Here is a 21,536-nt window from a genome sequence, read left to right as displayed (position 1 = left end):
CTATATTGGCTAACTGCCCTTATAGTGTCGTTTGGATGGCTATTAAATTTAGAAAGGCTTAAATGCACCTTTAAAGTGATGTCGAAATTGAGTTTAAAGTAATAGTCTGCTTCCCCACACAATAGTCTGCACATTTTGGACATAATACTTTACCGGTCATGTGAAGACAAGACAAGCATGTGAAAACAACAATGTCTCTCCGCGGGCAACAATGTCTCTCTGCGGGTACATTTGCAAAGTAGGGTCACACAAAAACAAAAAAACAAAACAAAACAAAAAAACAAACAACCCCCCCCCCCCCCCCCCCAAACAAAAAAACAAAAACAAAAACAAATCATACATAACAATCTTTACTGATCTTTAGGGAAATCTAATAAAAACTAAAAAAGGAATGAATGGATAACTGATATAGCTTTAAAGTAGTTCAAATAATCTATAACATTATTATTATAATGATTATTATTATTATCATCACTATCATTATGAAGGCTACAAAAACTAAGTTATTCTAAACGTAATGTAACAACTTCGGTTAATTTTTGGATTCACTGTTTTGGATTTTTCCTTTCCACAGCCTACAGGAAGTGTCTGGAGATTCACACTGGAGATTCAACAAATACACACTCACACACGCGCGCGCGCGCGCACGCATCACTCACTACTAGTGTTGCTACAACATGCTCTAGTGCTTGAGCTTCAGCGTCTGTCTCTTTAGCTGTCTGCCAATGTGCCAGAATAATTTGCCACATTATCATCTAATTTAATTTAATTATACAACGATCTTTCTCGCCTGGTCTGTATAAACAATATAAAAAACGGTGTTTTAAAATAATTAAAGGCCACGTTTTGTTTTCCGGTTTCCGGTTCTTTCGGGTAGGAATAACGGTCCGCGCGAGACACCTCGACACCCCGCAACCCCGGTAACAGGCTAGCCGTACAGGCTGTTAGCTGCCCAAAATATCCAGCTGAATGAAGCCCTTTGCTTTGTATGGAAACCACTAGCATCACTGACTGGGTGAGCTCGATGTTATTGGCAACACTGTAGCTAAATAATAGTCTGTCCACTGTTACGTGTTTGTGGCAACCCATGCTCGTGGTCTCCGTTAGTCAAAACACGCTGCTGGGATGTTTTAGTTCATGTCACGGCAGCTGACTTGTAGTCTGCAGCTAAGTTAACTTCACTCCTTTGCCTGACCCTTATGAGGAGACGTTATTTTATTATTACTCTCCTTGGTTAACGAGGACCTCTCATGTTTCTAGCATCTCCCATAATCTTGCGAGCTGTTTTTTTCTTCTTCAGACGAGTATGTGTGCGTGTGTGTTGGCTTTGAGGTTGAGATAATAACTCAGAGTAACTACGTGGCACTCAATGGCACCTCTCAAAAGCTGAACTGACGGCGTACCTTTTTGCTCTCTACCACTGCTATAGGTTCATGTTCCATCGCGACAATGAGGAGCGTTATTGTGCTGTCGCTACTGGTGCTGAACATAAATCACGTAATATCAGCCCCCAAAGGCGTCACTGCCAGTCTTAAAGCCAAGTGGAGCATGACGCCTTTCCTCCTGGAGACGAGGTACAGTACTTTTCTTGGAAATGCATATGTGCAATAAAACGGGGCACAGCCAGGTGCCCCTCCTCCTAAATGCACTGCTTTGATCTTTTATTAATCCGCGGTTTGTATTTTAATCTTTAAATGTCCTAAACAGAAAATAAAATCTCATTACACTTCCCAGAGACAGGTCAGGACCAGAGACTAGAAATATTGAATGATTTCTATTTTTGCACTGCATTCACCTGAAAGCAAACTGAAATTATTTATTTAGTATTAAAGTAGTTACTGATTGCTATTCATTAATGCATTTATTTATTTATCCAATACTAATTCTTTCACTTCTTACATCAACACTGATGTTTTCGTAACCAAAACCTTCACCAAATCTTTCCTTGCAGACTGATGGATAATAGCTCTAACTTTGGTGATTCAGCCAACCTTGGGCTGAAAGTTCCACGAATATTACTAGGAAACTCTATTCTCCCTTTCCTACTTCTTTTTTTTTTTGGTTTGTTTTTGCTTTGTTTAATATCACTGCAATTAAGGATTTATAATAGTATATTGTATTACCAGATAAAGGTCACAGCCTCAATGTTCTCCACGGTAACTGTGCTCATGGTCATAAATACATTGTAGTTTACCATCATTTAGCTTTTTTGAAAGACTTTCTTGTGTTACATTGTAGCTAAACTAAAACAGAATATCATTTGTGGAAAAATCAGTCTCGTTATATTGACAGCCATCATCCAGAATGATTAATCCCATCACAGACCTAACAATTTAAAAAGTGCATTCTGTCCATTTACAATAGACTTTAAGTAATAGACAGAAGTTATTTCACTGTGTTTATCACAGTAGAAAACAGTGCTGGAACATTTAGAAAACCTTAATTCTCACATTTATATTATTATTTATTATTCAGCACAGAACCATTTATCTTTCAAATTAAATCACAAGTGTCACCAAGCAAGGCCGTTTTCACGGGGACCAAATATAAACATCACTTTGTTTATGTTATGAGTTGCCTTATTATGATTTCTGAAGGACACTTATGTAAAAAATCACCACAAAAACGTTCTGCTTTATTACTCTTGGAAGGTTATTCAGATTTTTATACTGGTTATTTATTGATTTAATGTAATTTTACTGCCTTTAACTTTTTTAAATCACCTTAAAATATAACTTCGCTGTATCCCTGTTGGTGTACTTCTGGTAAAGTTGATACGCTTAAAGCTGGAATGTCTGTCTTCTCTGTTGCATCCTTCTTTGTGGCCTCTCCTGTTTCAAAATAGTCTGTGATGATTTTATCATCAGTGTTAGTTTTACCAATCTCTTTGGTAACCTTGTAGAAATCTTCGTATATAATTGGATTGTGTGTTTAAATAGCCGTAGTAAAAAACTTGATCCTTTATCTTGTTTAATGATGAGTTACAGTGGATATGTGCACAGTTACTTCCAGAAATTAATGATTTTGGTGGTCTGTAGTTTTAACTGCTGAGGAGCAAAATAATGTTTGCTTATTATACTTACGTATTTTCATGTGCAGCGAATTTATTGGAGAAGATGGGAATGAGAAATTCTGGCAGTTTGTCGACACTGTAAAAGAACTTACTGTATACAAGCACGGAGGTATGTCTATTTTTACATTAAACTATTACTTTTATATGAAGAGGTGTAACTCATTGAACTGAGTTTTGAGTTTTTGTCCCACCACTGTTTATTCTACAGAGTCGGTGCGCTCGTACTACAACTTGATCATTAAGAAAGCCGGACAGTTCCTCACAGATCTTCAAGTTAATCTTCTCAAATTTGCTCTTGCCCTGCGCTCCTATTCACCAGCTGTTCATGCATCCCAGCAGGTATGTTCTGATCAAAGTGTTATAAAGTAATATTTTCAGCTCAGTTCAGTTTAATTTGTACAGATCCAGTTTAAAACTCAGTCATTTCAAGGCAATCCAGGCAATCCTCTACAGGCAAGCACCTAGCAGTGTTGCGGAGGAAGAACTGTTCCCACCCTGGGAGAGCCAAGCTCACGGCGTGGCAGCCCTCCACTGGGGGGTCACAGAAAGTATGATGAAAAACAAACAAAACAACACAAAAATGAAAAGAAAAAGTAGAAGAACATTCTCTGTATGAATTTCAGAAGTGGGAAATGAGGGGGTTTAAAAACAGAGGAGACTGGAAAAGACAAGCTCAGCGCATCATAAGATATCTCCCAGCAACCTGAAACTGTAGCAGCGTAACTAAGGGCTCAACTGATCCAACCCTAACTAAACACTTTTATCAAAATAAAACTTTTATGCCTAACCTCAAAAGTAGAGAAGTGGTCGTGTTATAATCACATGTATTTTAAAACGAGTAATTCAGGTGGGGACCAAACCAGCAAACCCTGGCTTTAGTAAGGTTATGTTGTAGCCATTACTTTACCAAACATTCTTTTTCTTCCTTCTGTTCATAACAGATAGCCAAAGATGAGCCTCCGCCTGAGGCTTGCCCAGCCTTTGTCTCCATCCATGGGCAACACAGCTGCAGCACCAAGGACATCAAGAAGCTCCTTAAGGCAGCTGCAGGCAGGTAACATGGAAGTTTGAATTTATGTATGTAGTTATTTGAAACTTTTTAAAATTGTGTTTTTAATATTTGATGCTTTCACCTATCAATGTTTAGCTCTGGGATATCTTTAACCACATTTTCCAAATGTTCACAGGCCAAAACCATATTTATACAAGAACGATCACACATATCCAGGGGTCAATATAACAGATGTGCCAGTTGTGATCTTGTATGCAGAGATTGGAACAAAGAAGTTCACCTCTTTTCACAAGGCACTGTCAGAGAAAGCTGAAAAGGGCACACTTACATATGTGCTGCGTCATTTTGTAGCGGTGAGTAGAAATATACCCTCCTCCCCCCACTGCTTTGCCTTAACTCTCACTTACATTCCACTTATTAATTATTATTAATATATATAAATATTTTTGTAGACGTGGTTAATTGTAGAGAATAAAAACAAAATTCTAAATGAACTTTGAAATTACTGATGAACTAGTGTTATCAGAGCAACAGTGACGAATAAAGTTTGACTTTTGCTCTCTGCTGTTTTGGTAGAATTAATTTTAACAGACTTCTTTTTGTTTAATTATTGTCTTTAAAAAGAAGTAAATTAGATTCATTTCCAGCAGTGAAATTAAAATAAAACATTGATGCCATCTTTGTGTATATTTTTTTTCTCATGATTACTGATTACTGCTAATCAGTGATACAACAGGAAACTTCTCTTTAGTAAATCTCTTTAAGGAAACTGTGTTTGAACAGCACTGCTATCGCTCAAACATAGTTCATCCTGCTTACTTAGAATTAGCTGCTTCACTGGGTGAATGGGTTAAATGCAGAGGAACTATTTCCCTATGGGGACTAACATGCACACTTTACACTTTACACTTTTAGCATCAAAGACAGCATAAAGAAATAGAAGTACCCACAGCAGCCACTGAATAGTTTTGAATTCTGTGTTTTGAAGTTTGTTTTAGCTGCTGCAATGTGGGTTTTTTGGATCCAGAAGCTAACTTATTCAGGTGAAAGGGTAAGGTGCTAAGTTGTCAGCCAATGCTTGATAGTTTGGTAGGCAAGCTGGATTCCGTGCTGGCAAACTGTGTGGGTGCAATACACAGATACACACATTATTGTGGCAGGTAACAGATTAGTACAATAATAGAATTTCACTTTCCAAAACTGAAGCACAAACCTCTTGGATGGTCTGTACCACACAGCAAGCAATTAACATAAGCCTGAGAATTCATTATACACCATCTCCACACACAGTAAAAAAAGTCTAATAACTGGAAGTACTGGAGGTGAGGCCTAAAGACACCCATCAGCTCCAGCTGCTTATGTCTAGACACACTCCTAACTCTAGCATCTAGGTGGATGAGTTATAAAAAATCTCCTTCATCAGAGTTTTTATAAAGTGGGAAGGTATCCATAGAGTCATAAACCATTTTGTTTTTATCAGACTGTAAATTAATCCATCTATCCATGCTGCTGAGCTTATCCAGTTCAGGGTCTTGGAAGGCTGGAGCCTATTCAAGCTATCATGGAGTGAAAGGCAGTGAACGCCCTGGCTAAGACAGAGAAACAGACAACTATTCACTCACATTCACAACTACAGCCAATTTAGAACTGCCATTATTAACCTAACACATGCATGTCATTGGACTGCAGGTGGAAGTTGGAGTACCTGAAAAGAACCCACACAAGTATGGGGGGAAACTCCACTCAGAAAGGCCCCTAGTCAGTTACTGGATTCAAAGCCAGGACGTTGTTGCTGTGAAGCAAAAGTGATAACTACTGCAACACCTGAATAAGCTTTTTAATGCTATAAAGTTGGAAATTATAACATGGGAATTTATGGGGATGCTTGCTTTTGTAGACAGCCTGAATTAGTCACTCGAGGAACTGGAGATCTTAGAAATTTTGTCTTTGCCTCAGAGGTTTCTCCTTGATTAACATGAGCAATATCACAGCAATGTGTTTTGTCCACTAAAGAGGAGCAATGCCATAAAAAAAAAACAACCCCAGATTCACTTGTTGTTGTTCACATAAATCCTGTTTTCCATCTGAGCTTAGAAAAAAGACGCTAAATTGTTCAACATCAGTGTCATTTGTCAAAGCGTATTTATTTGGTGAACATGTTGGAGGGTTACTTCATTAGGTGATAAGTCATACAGGAAAGATATCTGATTCAAAAGAAAATGGAACACTGGCTTCAAATCTTCTGTGATGTGTTAGCAGTTGTTCCATTAGTAGCATTCGATTAGCTTTTTAAAAAAATTAAAGCTAGAGTGCCGACTGCATGTTTGTTGTTTGTCGCTGCTGTTTTGTCTATCCTTCTTTTTAAATTAACTCTGTCACAGAGGTTATGTTTTCACTGAAGTTTGACTCCTAGCAGGATTTTGCAAAAAGAACCCCAAAAAAACAAGCCAAATTTCATGATGAAAGATGGCCAGAAAAAGTTAACACTTTACTGTAAACAGTCTTTTTATCCATTACTTATATTTTCTGTCATGAAAAAAAATGTTGTTCCTCATAGTTTTTCCTGATCAAATGGACACTGCTGAACAACACGTATGACTGACCAATGTTCAGAGGTAGAATTAACAGATTTCTAAAAACTAACTGACAAACAGATGCCTTTGAAAGTAGGAAATGTGCTTTTCTTGAAGAAAAGCGGTGTGTAGGTGTGGAAGCTTCCTCGTTACGCTTGTGAAAGATTGAAGCAGTGTCTGGGTGACACAGGTGTCAAGGTTGAATGTCAGTGTATCTGCTGCTGTACGTGTCAGTTTGTGTGCTTTTTGTTCCCACAGGTAAACTGTTTCATAGTCTATAACTTTCACTGACTGTAGTCTTGAAAAATCTATAAAAAGGCAACATGTTTTGCCACAGGTATGTGGGCACCTAGATATGGGCTTAAAGATGTGCCATGCTGAAACAAACTGAACAAAAACAAATGTAATTAGGAGACGTACTTTACATCGATTCTGGCTGTAAAGCCAGGGTGATCTTTGTGCTGTCATTATCTCTCACTTCTATAGGAAGTTTATAATGTGTCAGCACTAGTCAGCGTGCCACTAGTGTCAGCGTGTTCTGTTGTGGCTAAACCGTTGTTGCTTCGAGACATTTTCCACTTCATAACTCCAGTTATAGTTGACCAGGGGAAAAAAATTATTACAAAGATGGCATCCAGCGACAGTCTCAAGCCAAAACTCACCCAGTGTGATGCATTCTACTTCAAATGTGTTTGAATGTAGTTTTGTTCACATAGAGTATAGTGGGTACATATAGGCAGAAAGTATCTTCTGTATAGAGCTCTAATTCAGATTCAACTCTGCACTGTTTTACATTGCTTTGCTTTTATTTGATACAGAATCCAAAGCCTCAAAAGATGCTTTTATCTGGGTATGGTGTTGAGTTGGCTATCAAAAGCACAGAATACAAAGCTGTGGATGACACTGAAGTAAAAGGTCAGTTAGTGATTTATCCAGCATTGTGTGTTGAACTCTGTTTCTCAGGCAAGTAAACACGAATCTCTTGCTTTATAGATTCAAAGACGATTATAAATGTGGAGGATGATGATAATGATGAAGTCCAAGGATTCTTTTTTGGGACATTAAAGTAAGTAATATATTATCAGTCCTAAAGATGTTTTAATCGTTTATTTTTCTGTTGTTTTTGTCACTGTGTATTTGACACCACTTGATTAGGAGTCAAAAAGAAATCTTCACCTTGTATCGTGTCTTTCTGTTTTTCTTTTATCTCTCTTAAGGAAATCTCATCCTGAACTCCAGGAGCATCTTGTTGAGCTTCGCAAACATCTTCTTGAGAGTACCAATGACATGGCCCCTCTCAAAGTGTGGGAAATGCAAGGTATCAGTTTTTTTTCCTTTCAGTGCTGTTGACAACAGTTTGAGGATATTTTTCAATGTCTGTCTGCATTTGCTATTATCATGCACTAAGAAAAAGCTTAGATTTATTGAAACTGAAAAGAGGATCAAAGGTGAGGCCTTCACTGTGTATGTTTTATTACTGATGAAGTGCAGGTGAGGTTTATTTTACTTTTTATTTTTTAATGTAATATTTATTTACCCAGGAAGTAATCATACATTGTGATTAAAAAACAGTTTTTCAAGGGAGTCTTGGCCAAGAAAGCACAGCATTGCAAGGTTACAAAAATTGTAAAATCACAAAAAAGCCAACCTGGGACACATTAAAACAAGGAAAGGACTGCAGATACATGGAGTAAAATCCAGCTTTTTACTTGCAGTTTTTTTTTTAAAATCAGCGTTTCAAGTTCCCCCAGGGAGAGAAAATTATTGAGCCTTAGTGTGTTTTGAAGGTTACTTCGTGACCCGGTCATAAAATCAAAGAAGGCTGTTCTACCAAGTTCTGAACAAATCTTGGGTACCCTGTAGAGCAGTGATCTACAGAAGCAATATCGTAAGGGGAGAGAGGGAGTTTAACATTATTTCTGCGTAAAAATATGTACCGCTGCTAATGTCACATTAAACTTAATAAGGGCCAAGAAATCTGATTATAAAGTACTCATTGGTAGGTGGCAATTGCTTGGCTGCAATAAGTCCACAACATATGTGGAACTGCTCATGGCGTGGATGTTGTCACATTGCACTATAAACAGCAGCTACAATGAAAGCAGTGTGAAAATGGTGCATTTGTGAGTGGAGCTCTGCTTTGGAAACTTACAGGGTTGATATTGTATGGGTCTGAGTGATGTGAGTTTTGTCATCAGACGGTGAGCATGAGGCTCTGAGTGGATGTCCAAGTGCCTACCATTTTTATTTTGATGGTCCTGACAGTTAACTGTATTCTGTAAATGTGCAACAGCCCATGGTGCACAATCTCACTGAACAATGTGAGTTTTCACAACACTGTGCTGATCTATAAGCTGAAGACACACTCTTAAAATAAAAGCTCACTACCTTCCTGTATTTAATGCAGCTCTGCAGAGAATGAGTGCTAAAGGTGTAACCACCGAAAATATACATTGTGCTACACAGCTGCCATCGCTAAATTTAATAGGCATTCGTTTGCTGCTACATTGCTGCCGTGCTCTTTCTTTTTAAATGCCCCTTAACGGTCTGCATACACTGAGTATTCAGTGAGTTTTCGTAACAATTTTAGCCAAATGTTACAATGAGGCTTGCAGTTCTTGAAGGGTCGTCTGGAGCCTGTGGCAGAGAAGAGAATGCAGCTGTGTAGATTATTGCGTCATCTGCATAGGAAATACACTTAAGTTGTGCAGGTGCCCCTTCTAGTGTTATGTATTTAAAAGAAAATAGAGCTTGAAAAGCTAATAGCCACCTTTGACTTTACCTTTGCATTCATAGATGTATAAATGTTGATCATTTCTTTTGTTCGATCTATGTAGATTTGAGTTTCCAGGCAGCTTCTAGAATCATGTCTGCACCAAAGTTTGATGCTTTAAAGCTCTTGCGAGATCTCAGTCAGAACTTTCCAAGCAAAGCCAGGTAAGAAAATTCATCCTATTTTATTTTTTTTCTTGCTCAATGGTTAACACGTTTTATGTGGTTTCACAATTCCTGTCAAAGCCCTGCCCTGTATGAATCTTGGCCAAACAAATGCTGTTCTTAAAGTGCACATAAAGTATACCTTTTATAGCCCCATTTATTTGAGCATTATTACTCCTTTCTGTGACAATTTGTAACCCTGCAATGAATGTAGATAATTTGTTGTACAGGGATCTAATCAGCTTTTTTAAAAGATGTTTGCTTATTTTGGTACCGGCAGCTTGTAATAACTTCAAAAAGTGCTGAGTAAGAGTCGGGTGTTTACAGGGAATTGACTGCAAACGCACCATCTTGAGGACCCACAGGTTTTTGGAAATTAAAACTGGCATTTTACTGCCGGCTGGGGATGCGGTAAAAGCTGATGGTGACTGTACATGTTTTACTGTTCCCACAGGTCACTGACAAGAGTGGCTGTAAAGCAGGAAATGAGAAAAGAAATTGAGGAGAACCAAAAGGTGCGATATCATAGCGTAGTTGCTGTCTTTGATAATATCTGTTGCCATTGCACACATTCTATTTTAGAGAATCAGTTTCTAATCTCTGTGTCATATAAATTTCACAATAAATTTGACATTTTATTTTTGCTTTTCTCCTACTCTCTTACTACCCTTACTTGTTTCTGTAGTCTCAGTGCACATCGTTTCATGTGAAAAGATCAGACATTAATGTTAGAATCAATCATTTAGGGCTTTTGGGATTCAACTAACACTTTGAGCTTGTTCTTTCAGCACCTCAGTGAGACCATTGGTGTTCACCCAGGAGACGGTGAGCTCTTCATCAACGGGCTGCACATTGATCTGGACATTCACAATCCCTTCAGGTAGGAACACAGCAGGAAGGTACAGTCATATGCCTGTGCTCCCCCCTGGAAGCGCCAGACCTAGGGTGATCTTTGTGCAATACGATCATGACTTGCTGTAGTAATTTTAAGTTTTCAATATGTATTAAATCCTAATATTTGATGTGGTTTGAATTGTCATTTTCCACAATATGGATACATGAATGCCAGCTTCACCTTTTTTTCCTCTTGGACAGAATAACCCATCCTTCTCACTCACAAAGAGTGCTGTCTTCTTCTTTTAGCTGGTCGTCTCCTTGGCTCTGGCTGAATTACTTTTTTAATGGTGTTAGCAAGATAAAAGTCCAGGGCTTCTCTGACTTATATTTTGTGGACAAAGAAAACATTTTCCATCATGGTATATTGAATATTGCTTTCAATACCACAGATATAATATATGATTATATCAACCAGATATTCATCAATGAATGAATATCTGGTTTAATGTATCTGGCTGGGGCTATATTTTTCATGTTTTTCCTGATAGAAATATTGCATAATAACTACCACTTGTAGTGAATGTCACTTGTTATAAACAAAATAATATGTTTTAAAGTAAGGACACAATAAATTGCATTAATAAAAGACACTCTCTGATAGAAGTAAAGCATTTGGTGCAATGCATATATACTGACACACAGATGGAATCAAAGACTAACACATCATTTTGCACTTTCAGCATCTTGGACATACTTAAGTCAGAGGCCAAGGTCTTAGAGGGTCTACATAATCTAGGCATAAAAGGAGAACATCAAGATAAGCTGCTGAGATTACCTGTGAATGCTGTGGATGACAGTTATGCCTTAGATATCAGACACCCAGCCATAATGGTAAGTGATGTCTAAAAGGACTATATTCCCAGATCAACACACGTGTTCTTGTTTAGGGATCTGTTAGGGAAAATATTCTAAAACACTTCTTCAGTAAAGACTCAGAGAAGAGAAACACACAGAGTTCTTGCTAGCAAGGGCAGTCTCAGAGACTCGCGCTGAGCTTTGCCCTGGTCTTTATTTATACTTCAGTGGTGTGTGTGTGTGTGTGTGTGTGTGTGTGTGTGTGTGTGTGTGTGTGTCCTGCTGATCAAAGGGTCATAAAAGCACAAAAGATACATCCTTGGTCAGGAAAGGGTAGTCTCCCCCTCACCCTAAATAACATGGTGAGGAAGTCCAGCAGTTCATCTATATGTAAAGAAGCACTTAAACTAAAACAGACATAGCTACGTTAATCCTGCCGTAAAACAATAAGAGAAGGTATGACCTCTCTCGTGCTCCCAGGATGTGGGTGTGCATTCTAGTGTGGAATACACACCAAGCCTTTGCAGCCTGTTAGAGATCACACACAATTAATTATATGCCTCTAAGTATACATGGTTGAATATTTCCTAATACAAATAACTACATGCAGTATTCTACCATATGCAAACTTATATCACTAAAAGATTATACTGACTACTAAATACAATTTTCCATTAACAGGATCCTAAAGTAAGAAATTAGTAGAGCAGTCATCGGCCTATTGCAACAATCTGAAGCTATCCAGGAACCTCATTTATTTGGAAGTTATTAAGTTGGAAGTTAGCCAAGAAATGTTATTAAATTAAAAACTTGCAAGTTTTCATTTGATGCCTCTGGCAATTTTATTACATTAAGTACTATAAAAATGTCAGAAATATATGACGATATTAAGCCTGTCCACCCTCAACCAAAATATTTGTCAACTTGCATTTCCCCTGCTGATAGTCTGCTGGTGAGGCTTCATAGTTACACAGAGAAAGACCAGTATTATTGCCAGATGGATCGTTATGCATCTGATTCTGGTTGATTATTTAAAAAAAAACATCTACAGGGTCCAATAGTTTTCTCTGATCGAAGAACTTAAGAACAGTAATACATGTAATTTTATATACATCAAAACTAGCCAGCTTCACTGGCATTCTACTTGCTTTATTTGCATGTATATAATTCCTCTGCTGAGGAGGACGTGTTGCATGATTGGTGCCATTTGTTTGTTTTTCAACAAGATTACACAAAACTACTAAGCTGAATTTAAATGTGGGAAAAGGAGTAACCCAATAAATTTCACAGCTCTAGATCACTTTCTTTAATATTGTGAAATAGAACATAGGGCAATCGTGGCTCAAGAGTTGGGAGTTCGCCTTGTAATCGGAAGGTTGCCGGTTCGAGCCCCGGCTTGGACAGTCTCGGTCGTTGTGTCCTTGGGCAAATTTCAAGTGTATATATCTATAAAATTCCACATTCCTAAATGAAATGTCTCTAAATTCTTACATATGACAACCAGAGAGGAAGTCTGAACTGTTCATGCATTAAATATTTAATCCCTCTGTTATTTTTCATATTTTGGCTGCACCTTTGGGATTACTGTTATTATTAACTAGTGAATATTTTCCCACTAACTCTTCTGCGCCCTGTACCTGTACATTTTAGTGGATAAATGACATTGAGAATGACCTAATGTACCGAAGCTGGCCAACTGGTGTACAGGAGCTCCTCAGAGCCACCTTTCCCGGAGTCATCCGGCAGATCAGACGCAATTTCTTTAACCTGGTGAGTTTATCAGAACAAGTGAAGTACCAAGTGAGAGACAAGCCAGTAAATTCACAAATGGTTTGAGTACTAGTCAGCTGGACTTTGCATTTCCTATTTGTTTACACTGCATTAATGCAATAAAGAAAAAACAGTGGTGTGGGTAATAAAGGAAATGGAGCTGAGACAGGTCTTTATTATACATTTAAATTGTACATGTCCTAGGATTTGTCAGACAAAATAAAAAATTGAAATCACTGCCTCTGTTTTTCTAGTTTGTCTGGGTTCAACTTGCTGATGTGTTGGTTTTTGATTTGTTTTTTTCTAAAGTTTGCTTCATGTGTAAGTCAGGTTGGCACACAGTTGTTTGCAAAGCTTTACGACCAGGGGTTGATAACGATACCTCTGCTGTTAGGTGCTGTTCTTAGATCCACTGCAGGAAGAAAGTGGTGAGCTCGTGAAGCTAGCAGAGCTTTTCTACAAGCATAAGATCCCCCTGAGGTAGATGCTGCAATTTTTCACACCTCCACAGCTGTTTATATGGTCCGCTCTTGGCATTCATAATCTTTACCTGGTAGTGATTCTCATTTCACCTGCAAATTGAATACTTGTTTTGTCCCGTTTGTACAGAATTGGATTTGTGTTTGTTGTCAACACCAAAGATGAGATTGATGGCTTCTCAGATGCAGGGGTTGGATTTTACCGACTGCTGAATTACATTGCAGACGAGTATGATTTACCCCAGGCTCTGATGTCTGTGGTCTCAGTAAGTATATCGCATATATAAATCTCTGTTGTTTTAGCAAGTGTTTCTTGCCAGCTCATATCTCTGCGTGCCTAGGAAATCAGTTGCATAATATTTTACTTGTGTTATCCTACAGTTTGAGACATTGTTGAAATAGATGAGTCAGTGGTATTTTTCCTCAGCTATCTGCTTTTTAAAATTGCGGTGGAAAGTACTGACACTGAGAGGGATCCGAAGAGAGTGATGGTCAAGTCTGAACTTCCTTGCTACTCTCTTGCAGCTGTATAGCAAAGTCGATGTAGGGGAGACGCTCTCTGCTGATACAATCACTGCTTACCTAAAGAGAAAATTCCCAAAAGCCAATTCTGAAAGGATTCTAGGAGTTGAATCAGAGTATGATGATAAAAGGAAGGTAAGATGTTTTTTTGTTAATTGAAAGTAAAAGTAATAACGTATGATTGATGAAGAGCAGCAGGTCTGATTTTAACTTTTGTTGGCTGTAGGATGGTGCGCTCTTCTACAAAAAGAGTGGCTTGGGTGCCCTGCCTTTGGCTTTATTTAATGGAGTCCCTTTGAGCCCTGATGAGATGGACCCAGAGGAGCTGGAAACAGTCATCCTTCAGCGCATAATGGACACCACTACTGCCTTTCAAAGAGCCGTCTTTATGGTATGATGCATATGCATGAAACGAGACTCACTCTTCATATTCAGCCTATGAAACCAATGTGTTTTTTTTGTCTTGTTGTTGTAATGAGAGGTGAAATTTTTACATTCATATATAGGCAGGTTTGTCCTGCATATGAAAGAAAATCTGACCAAAATTAGCAGCAATGTCATTAAAACATCTTTTTAAAGAGTTTTCTTTGAATGGAGATTAATTTACTGAGTGACAAAATACAGTTTTAATTTTCAAATGGGAAGAAATGAGAGGGAAATTCATAAGACTTCTGTTAAGTAAAGCAATGCGTACTCATTACCTTAATTATATGTGGACCAATAATGATTCATTTCCCAAAGGCCCACTTTGAGTCAGGAAAAACCCAGACATGAGTGAACTGAAGTACTCAAGCACTGGGGAACTGCACCGGTGGCAATTTGTTCATGCTGTCAGTTATGTAACTAACACACTTTATGTCCTTCACCTTATAGGGCCAGTTATCTGAAGGCTCAGATGTGGTAGACTATCTAATGGAACAGGCCAATGTGGTTCCCAGGATGAACCCTCTTATTTTAAGCAGTGACCGAAAGTACCTTGACCTCACAGCCACTCCAGGTGCTCCTTGTTCTATGCCATAAAATATGGATGCCACTGTTTACATTCCTCTTATGTTATACTTTCCTTTATATGCAGTTGCAGATGATTGGGAAGACACATATATGTTTTCTTATGTGGACACCAGAGACAAAACGGCAGTGATTGCTAAGAGAATGAAGTACTTCACAAATAGTGGTAAGAAGTCACTTCTTTTTGGTTTGCTTTCCCAGTAAACACTATTTCAGATGAAATCTCATATTTAGAAACATAATGCTGTATAAACTGGAATAACTACTCTACATTAATATAAGGTGTATCTGTAAAATTAGCATTTTTGTTATAAACAAATTGAATCCCACACTGCTTTGCTGATGTATGGAAATATGAAACTGGGTTTTATTAGGGCTGGCAGGCTGTGCCTCCAGCAAAATCATTGCTGGGTCTTCTGACTGGCTTTTGGCCAGCAGTCTAAATGGTCATCAGAGCTGCATTTCGCTGCTCGGGCCCAGAGTCTAGCTGCAGTGTTTCAGAGGAGGCTGATTGCCATTCTCTCTCTGTGGAGTAGCTGTCGGGCCAACTGCCTGCTTTTCTGAAGGACTGGCTGACTGGCCGGGGCGGGAATATAACCATGACAGGTGGCAAGGTTCTTCTATAATATGTGACAGATGTCTTAGTCTCTCTCACCTCTGACACAAACTAAACATTCACTATAATAACTACATTTCATTCCCCTCTCAATGTCATGTGATTATCAGTGTATAGACAGAGTAGGACCTTTTACAAGACACTGTCTTTGAAAGCTGTGTAAACATTTAGGTCAACCTTGAGAGATTGAATTCTTCATAAATAAATTTGTCCTCTACTGGTGAAGTGATTATACTTGCTGTGGCTAACTAATCAGCTGCACCTGCATACTATCCCATTAATGCTGCACCTCAGTACATAAAAGCGCACAAACGTGGCCAAAATGTTATGTTAACCAAACATTAGAATGAGAAACACATGGGATCTAAGTGCCTTTAGTTGGTGCCAAATCGGAATATCTAAAAATGAAAAAAACAAAAAACCCGCTGTTCTCCTGGGATTTAATGAAAAACAGTCCCTAGTGGTACAAAAACAAAACAAACAAAAAATCTGCGACACTTCTGTGAGCAAAACAACTTGTGAAGAAGAAGAGTCAGACATGGTTGAAGCTGCTACACCTTACACTCGAAGAGAGAACAGACTGCTGCAGCTGAAGAACAGGGAAGAACAGGACACTAGAAACAACCAAAATAGACTGCTCTTGGGGATAACAGGAGACTTACGATTAGAAAGCTAAAGAATATAAAGTAGAGTCTGAGTTTAGAATGGTTTACAGTAATGGCAGTAATGGCTCTTATTTGTATTGTACACATTATTCTATAAAGATTTTACTCTTTTACCTCAGATGAGGATGGGATGACTCCTGTAACTCTGTGGGTAGTTGGGGATTTTCAGAAGGTGTCAGGACGAAAACTCTTGCTCAGTGCTCTGAAACACCTGGTAAGTAAAATCAATACTGTTCTTTTCACTTCTTTAATTTATGTTATCATTTAGGATGTACACAGGACGTCTTAGAAGGCATAACAGATAAATCTAATACTCTAACTTATCCTTAAAGCAACAAAACTTGTGCACTAAAAAAAATCAAATAGAAGTGGAAGGGATGCAGAACTCTGAAATGGTTTTGGTGGTGATTATCATGGCAGGTTCATAACAAAAACTATAATTAAAATGTCATTTTCTGCTGTGTGCTCTCACAAAAAATCATCAGTGTAGATTCGTCTTAACTGAAATATGTTGTGGTGATATTCTACAGATGAATAACGTAATAAAGCAAATGTTCTTTTTGTCATTTAGAGATCATTAGTAGTAGATTAGGTTGAAAAGGTGAGATCTTTACTTTAAAGCACTATTTTTTGAGAGCTCTTCATCAGTGACATATGTGGTAGCTGGATATATGAGCATGTCTGCTATTACTGTGAATTATAGTGCCGTTATGTTTATATGTGTGTGCGCGTGTGTGTGCAAGCAGAAGGCCAGTCCTGGAGTGCGTGTGGGGGTGATAGATAACCCCAGTGAAAAACCCTACGACGATAACACTGTGCTGTACAGGGCTATCTGGGCCTCTCTCCTCACCCAGAAGAATAAGGCTGCGGCAGAGTTTGTGCATAAACTCCTAAAAGAGGAGAGCAGCCAGCTCCTCCAGCAGGGGACCAAGATGAAAGACTTACTGATGCAGGTAAAGAGGGGATTAAAGAATGCTCTTTTCTTTTCTTTTCTTTTCAGACTACACATATTTTGTTTGGACTTTATATATATATATTATTTTTTATTAGAATCACTACTTTAAATCATATTGTAACCACATGATTTGACTTTTACCTTGAAGGTGGCAAACCTTGAAAGAGGAAAATCTAATATAAGAGCTTGTTTTTTTCACTGCTCCTTTTTTTTTTACTTTGAGTTTTTATTTGATCAAATAGGTGTTTGTTTTAATCCAACTATTTCCAAATTTAGACATAGATTAGATGTATAGCTGCCAACAGTCCACCCATCTATATATTTTGGATGCGTTATATTCATGCTGATGTTTAGTAGAGATGGGAATCACCAGACACCATGTGATATTATATTATCGCAATATTTCACCCACAATATGATATTGTGATTTATAACATTTTCCAATATTATCAGTGCTCCAATAACGCACATTTTAATTTGTCACCTTTTTTAACTGGAAACTATGTCCTCAAAGTTAATCTTTGTCAAATATTTATTTTATTCTGTAAGATAAAGTTATTGCAGTTATTTTTTTGTTGCACAATAAGATTGTCAAGCATAGGAACGCTGTCATTAAAACCGGCCATAAATCTTGGCATAAGATGGAGTCAGTCGGATATCAGTCTGTGATCGACTGGGATCAAATTGGCAGTTTCATACAATCTATCTCTGATAATAAACCTGGGAATAATTGTGATAAATTGTTGAAAATTGTATATCTATATATCTTTTGCTGCCTGTTAACTATTACATATAACTATTACATTTGTGTTCAGCACCCTTCCTGTTCTATAGGAATATAACAAGAATATGACCTGAATTGAGTTGAGTCATTGACAAAGACTTATTCAGATTGATGGCAAGATGCTGGCAATCCGTGTGCATTTATAAAGTAGACAGCAGTTAAAACTGTTGGAACGCTATCTATTTTAGACACAAAAGTTAGATTAACTTGAATCTTGTGCATGGCTACCTTATCAAAGTTTACTTGTCCAAAGAAAAAACTTCAGTTTCATACCAAGTGCATCACTTGGTAAGAAAGTTGCTTTGCTCTGATATAACTGATAAGTATTTAATAATATATTTGATTAGGTAAATGGTTTAATGGAGGTAAAAGGAGAAAAAGTGCGCAGTCAGGAAAATAGTGATTGATGAGCCCATTCTCTTATCTCTCTCCTCAACATCAACTCACGGAATGCATTTACAGCACGCATGATACTCCACACTCCTTGGACACCCAGGCAAACAGCCTGCTCACTGTCAGTTCCACTTGAAATGTCACTGAGGCCATTGAAAGACTGCAACACGCTATGAATCTTTAACTAAAATGTGCTGGTGTAAACATGGTCTCCCGAAGCTGATAAATAGCCAACTGCTCACAGCTTCTGGTTATGTGATCCACATGTTTTCAGCCAAGCCTGACCATCACTGCTGCTTTAAGGCAGAACTAAATCATTCTCCCGTCTTCATGCTGTAATGCGCAGTAACCACCCACAAAGGACTGTGCATACGCAAGCAAATTCTCAGCCACTAATCAACAAATCAGCTGATGGAGTATATTCACCATCAGTTATGCAGTAGATTGTGTAGTTTGTTTGTTTTTTATTTAGGACCTACTATAATGAAGTTCCCCTCAGTTATACTAGCCTTTCACAATTGGGAGAGAATAGGCTGGAAATAGAGATGGGGTGATAGGTAGGATGTAGCAGTGTGACTTGAGACCCAAAGCCAAGGGATATGAGTTTATTATTGGCTGCCAGACAGACTTGCTGACTGGATTGTGCTGACATTATTGGTATTTCACCTGTTCTCCTGAGGAGAGAAATGTTGGAGAAACTAATAACCTGACTCCACAAACCCTCCACACTCCCAAACCTAATTTGTTATAGACAAAACTGGCAGGGGTTTAATTAGGAGTTTGTTATATTAATTACAAATTGATTAATCTCATTTTCACACATGTGCATTTCTGACAGGTCTGGCTGAAATATTTTATGTTTGAAAACTGCAGTGATTGTGCTGATGCGAGGCATCAATGATTCTGTGAATAATTTTTATTTTTTTTTGTCTCACATACATCATTTTTATGTCAATGCATCACTCTTTATATTTTTGGACAGGCTGAAATGAGAGAAATGTCTTTCAGCTGCGTTATTGGATATTTCAGTTGACCACAAACTATGGATTACATCACATATTCTTAGCCAGCCAGCGATGCAATCAATTTATCTGACATTGTAAACAAACTTTTGTTTTTCTGCTGTAGGGCATGGATATGGATGCCTTTGAGAAAAAATTCAACACCCTTGAAGTTGATTTTATCCGCACTCAGCAGTTATTCTGTCAAGACGTACTGAAACTCAATCCTGGACAGCGTGCAGTGATCAGCAATGGGAGGGTGAGTGGGCTCCAGCTTATGCATAGTTAAAAACTGACAATGGATGCAGTCAATCAGATCAATGGCAGAAAATCCAGGGTTTTTCCTCGGTCTAAAAGAACCACGCCACTAATGAGTGAACACATATACTTATGGCTGTGTAACTTCTGCTGTTATTTTTTGGCATATGGGTAAAGGCTCATGAGTAAAAGTAACCCCACCTACATAAAAACTCAGTCCTGGTGATTTTTCTCTGGGCAAAAACCAAAGCTCTTTGGTGCTCGAAAATTTCATAAGCAGGAAAAGCCCTGCAGTCATGCTACACACGGAGGAAGCAAATGTTTGCAATAGTGTCATATTTTCTGTGCATAAGCAACTTCCCAATATTCTAATCGGAAACACAATAAATAAATAAACTGTGTGTGATCACAGTCTGAACAAGTAGCCAGCCACAGTTCAACTCATTTTAACTCAAAGCTTCTCTCCCTTAATGTAGTAATGCAGCTTGTACAGATTCCGAAAACCACGGGAAATTAATAAGCAGTACAAAAGTATTGTTAGAAAATCACACAAAATTAATCACATGATTAATATCTACCTCTGTTCTTTAAAAGTAACACATCCAGCTTTGAAAATGTATTAAACTGTTTTAGATGTTTAATTTCAGTATACGACTAACTTAATGAAACTATTGCCCTGTTCAAAATTAAGTGTGACAGTAACTTGGCAACTAATGATCTAGAAGATGACTTCTTCTTGTAAGAAGTTTCACTGGGATAAGGTTTTTGACTTGAGACTCACCAACTATCAATTTCCTTGTGACTTGAAAAATAGTTACTTTGACAGGCAGCTGATTCTTTAGATGGCTTCTCTTGAATAGAAAACATTTTATTGCCAGTGACAAGAAGCACTGGTGGTGTTGTTTGCTACAGCAGAGAAAGATTCTCCATGCAGCTGCACTTTTGGAGGATTTTTCCCTCTAGTGTTTTCAGAGTGCTTTCTTAGCACTGTCATATCAGCATGTCTATTTCTCAAAGGTCACAAGTGGCAGGCACGGCTGTGTGTGTGTGTGTGTGTGTGTGTGTGTGTGTGTGTGTGTGTGTGTGTGTGTGTGTGCGCACACGTGCTCACTGTACGTGTACAGAGCTGGTGACTGATGTCTCAGCAACAGCAATGCTGACAACCACGGATAAAGAGGCCAGTCTCTGTGATGGCAGTAACAATTAATATTATCTTACTTTGCTCTGCTGCAGTGGTAGGGCTCTTCTCCCAGAATAGAAAAACCAGGCAGCCTCACTGAATACCGTGACTTTAACATCCCCTGGGAAAGTTGTACATAATACATGGTGAGATAAGAATGGGAAAAGTCGTGTTCTGACTGTGTTATTTTCCTCATGTTAGATCCTTGGTCCGTTTGAAGAGCAGGAAGAATTCACTGTGGAGGATTTCCACTTGTTGGAAAAGATTACTCTGAGCGGTTCTGCAGAGAAAGTCAAAGCCAGAGTTAAACAGATGGGAATGAAGCCAAAGCAGTATGTTTGTATTTCTTTTTGGCCTACTTGTCTCTTTTAAGTGTCTGTGATAGAAATGTGTGCATCTGTTTAAGCGTTCCCTCTGTGTCACCTTTGCATTAAGTTTGTCTAGAATTATCTGTTAGTGTAGGATTTTCTTTTTTCCTCATGTATCAAATGTTTGAAAGTATTCTGTCATGAAGAAATGTCACTTTCTCAGTTTTAAGGTACAGTAGCCTGATTAAGGCGTGACTCTGCCTATTTAAAGCTTGATATTATATTGCGCAAGGGCTGGTTAACATCTTCA

The 21,536-nt window shown here is 38.2% G+C and overlaps 1 protein-coding gene across 1 annotated transcript in view; it reads left to right on the top strand.

Annotated features, from left to right (window-relative positions):
* The first annotated feature begins 933 nt into the window (after positions 1-933).
* The window catches only part of uggt2 (UDP-glucose glycoprotein glucosyltransferase 2), a 42,824-nt gene continuing 22,221 nt past the window's right edge, over positions 934-21,536 (top strand). The window contains exons 1-24 of the mRNA XM_085375158.1: positions 934-1,015; positions 1,430-1,574; positions 3,100-3,182; positions 3,282-3,412; positions 4,015-4,127; positions 4,261-4,438; positions 7,477-7,573; positions 7,652-7,724; positions 7,876-7,976; positions 9,496-9,595; positions 10,050-10,110; positions 10,384-10,475; positions 11,173-11,323; positions 12,938-13,057; positions 13,452-13,537; positions 13,667-13,802; positions 14,062-14,193; positions 14,285-14,449; positions 14,932-15,055; positions 15,134-15,232; positions 16,467-16,561; positions 17,091-17,300; positions 19,608-19,739; positions 21,120-21,250. Of these exons, the coding sequence (XP_085231284.1) occupies positions 1,450-1,574; positions 3,100-3,182; positions 3,282-3,412; positions 4,015-4,127; positions 4,261-4,438; positions 7,477-7,573; positions 7,652-7,724; positions 7,876-7,976; positions 9,496-9,595; positions 10,050-10,110; positions 10,384-10,475; positions 11,173-11,323; positions 12,938-13,057; positions 13,452-13,537; positions 13,667-13,802; positions 14,062-14,193; positions 14,285-14,449; positions 14,932-15,055; positions 15,134-15,232; positions 16,467-16,561; positions 17,091-17,300; positions 19,608-19,739; positions 21,120-21,250 (2,735 nt within the window). The 5' untranslated portion in view covers positions 934-1,015; positions 1,430-1,449. The remainder of the gene's footprint in view (positions 1,016-1,429; positions 1,575-3,099; positions 3,183-3,281; positions 3,413-4,014; positions 4,128-4,260; positions 4,439-7,476; positions 7,574-7,651; positions 7,725-7,875; positions 7,977-9,495; positions 9,596-10,049; positions 10,111-10,383; positions 10,476-11,172; positions 11,324-12,937; positions 13,058-13,451; positions 13,538-13,666; positions 13,803-14,061; positions 14,194-14,284; positions 14,450-14,931; positions 15,056-15,133; positions 15,233-16,466; positions 16,562-17,090; positions 17,301-19,607; positions 19,740-21,119; positions 21,251-21,536) is intronic.

The sequence above is a fragment of the Diplotaxodon limnothrissa genome, linkage group LG16 (assembly GCF_057381915.1).
Source record: "Diplotaxodon limnothrissa isolate DT_005_m linkage group LG16, D_limnothrissa_male_GT1.1, whole genome shotgun sequence".
Taxonomy (NCBI): Eukaryota; Metazoa; Chordata; class Actinopteri; order Cichliformes; family Cichlidae; genus Diplotaxodon; species Diplotaxodon limnothrissa.
Note: the sequence above shows the minus strand (reverse complement) of the source record. Positions and strands in the feature narration are given on the sequence as shown.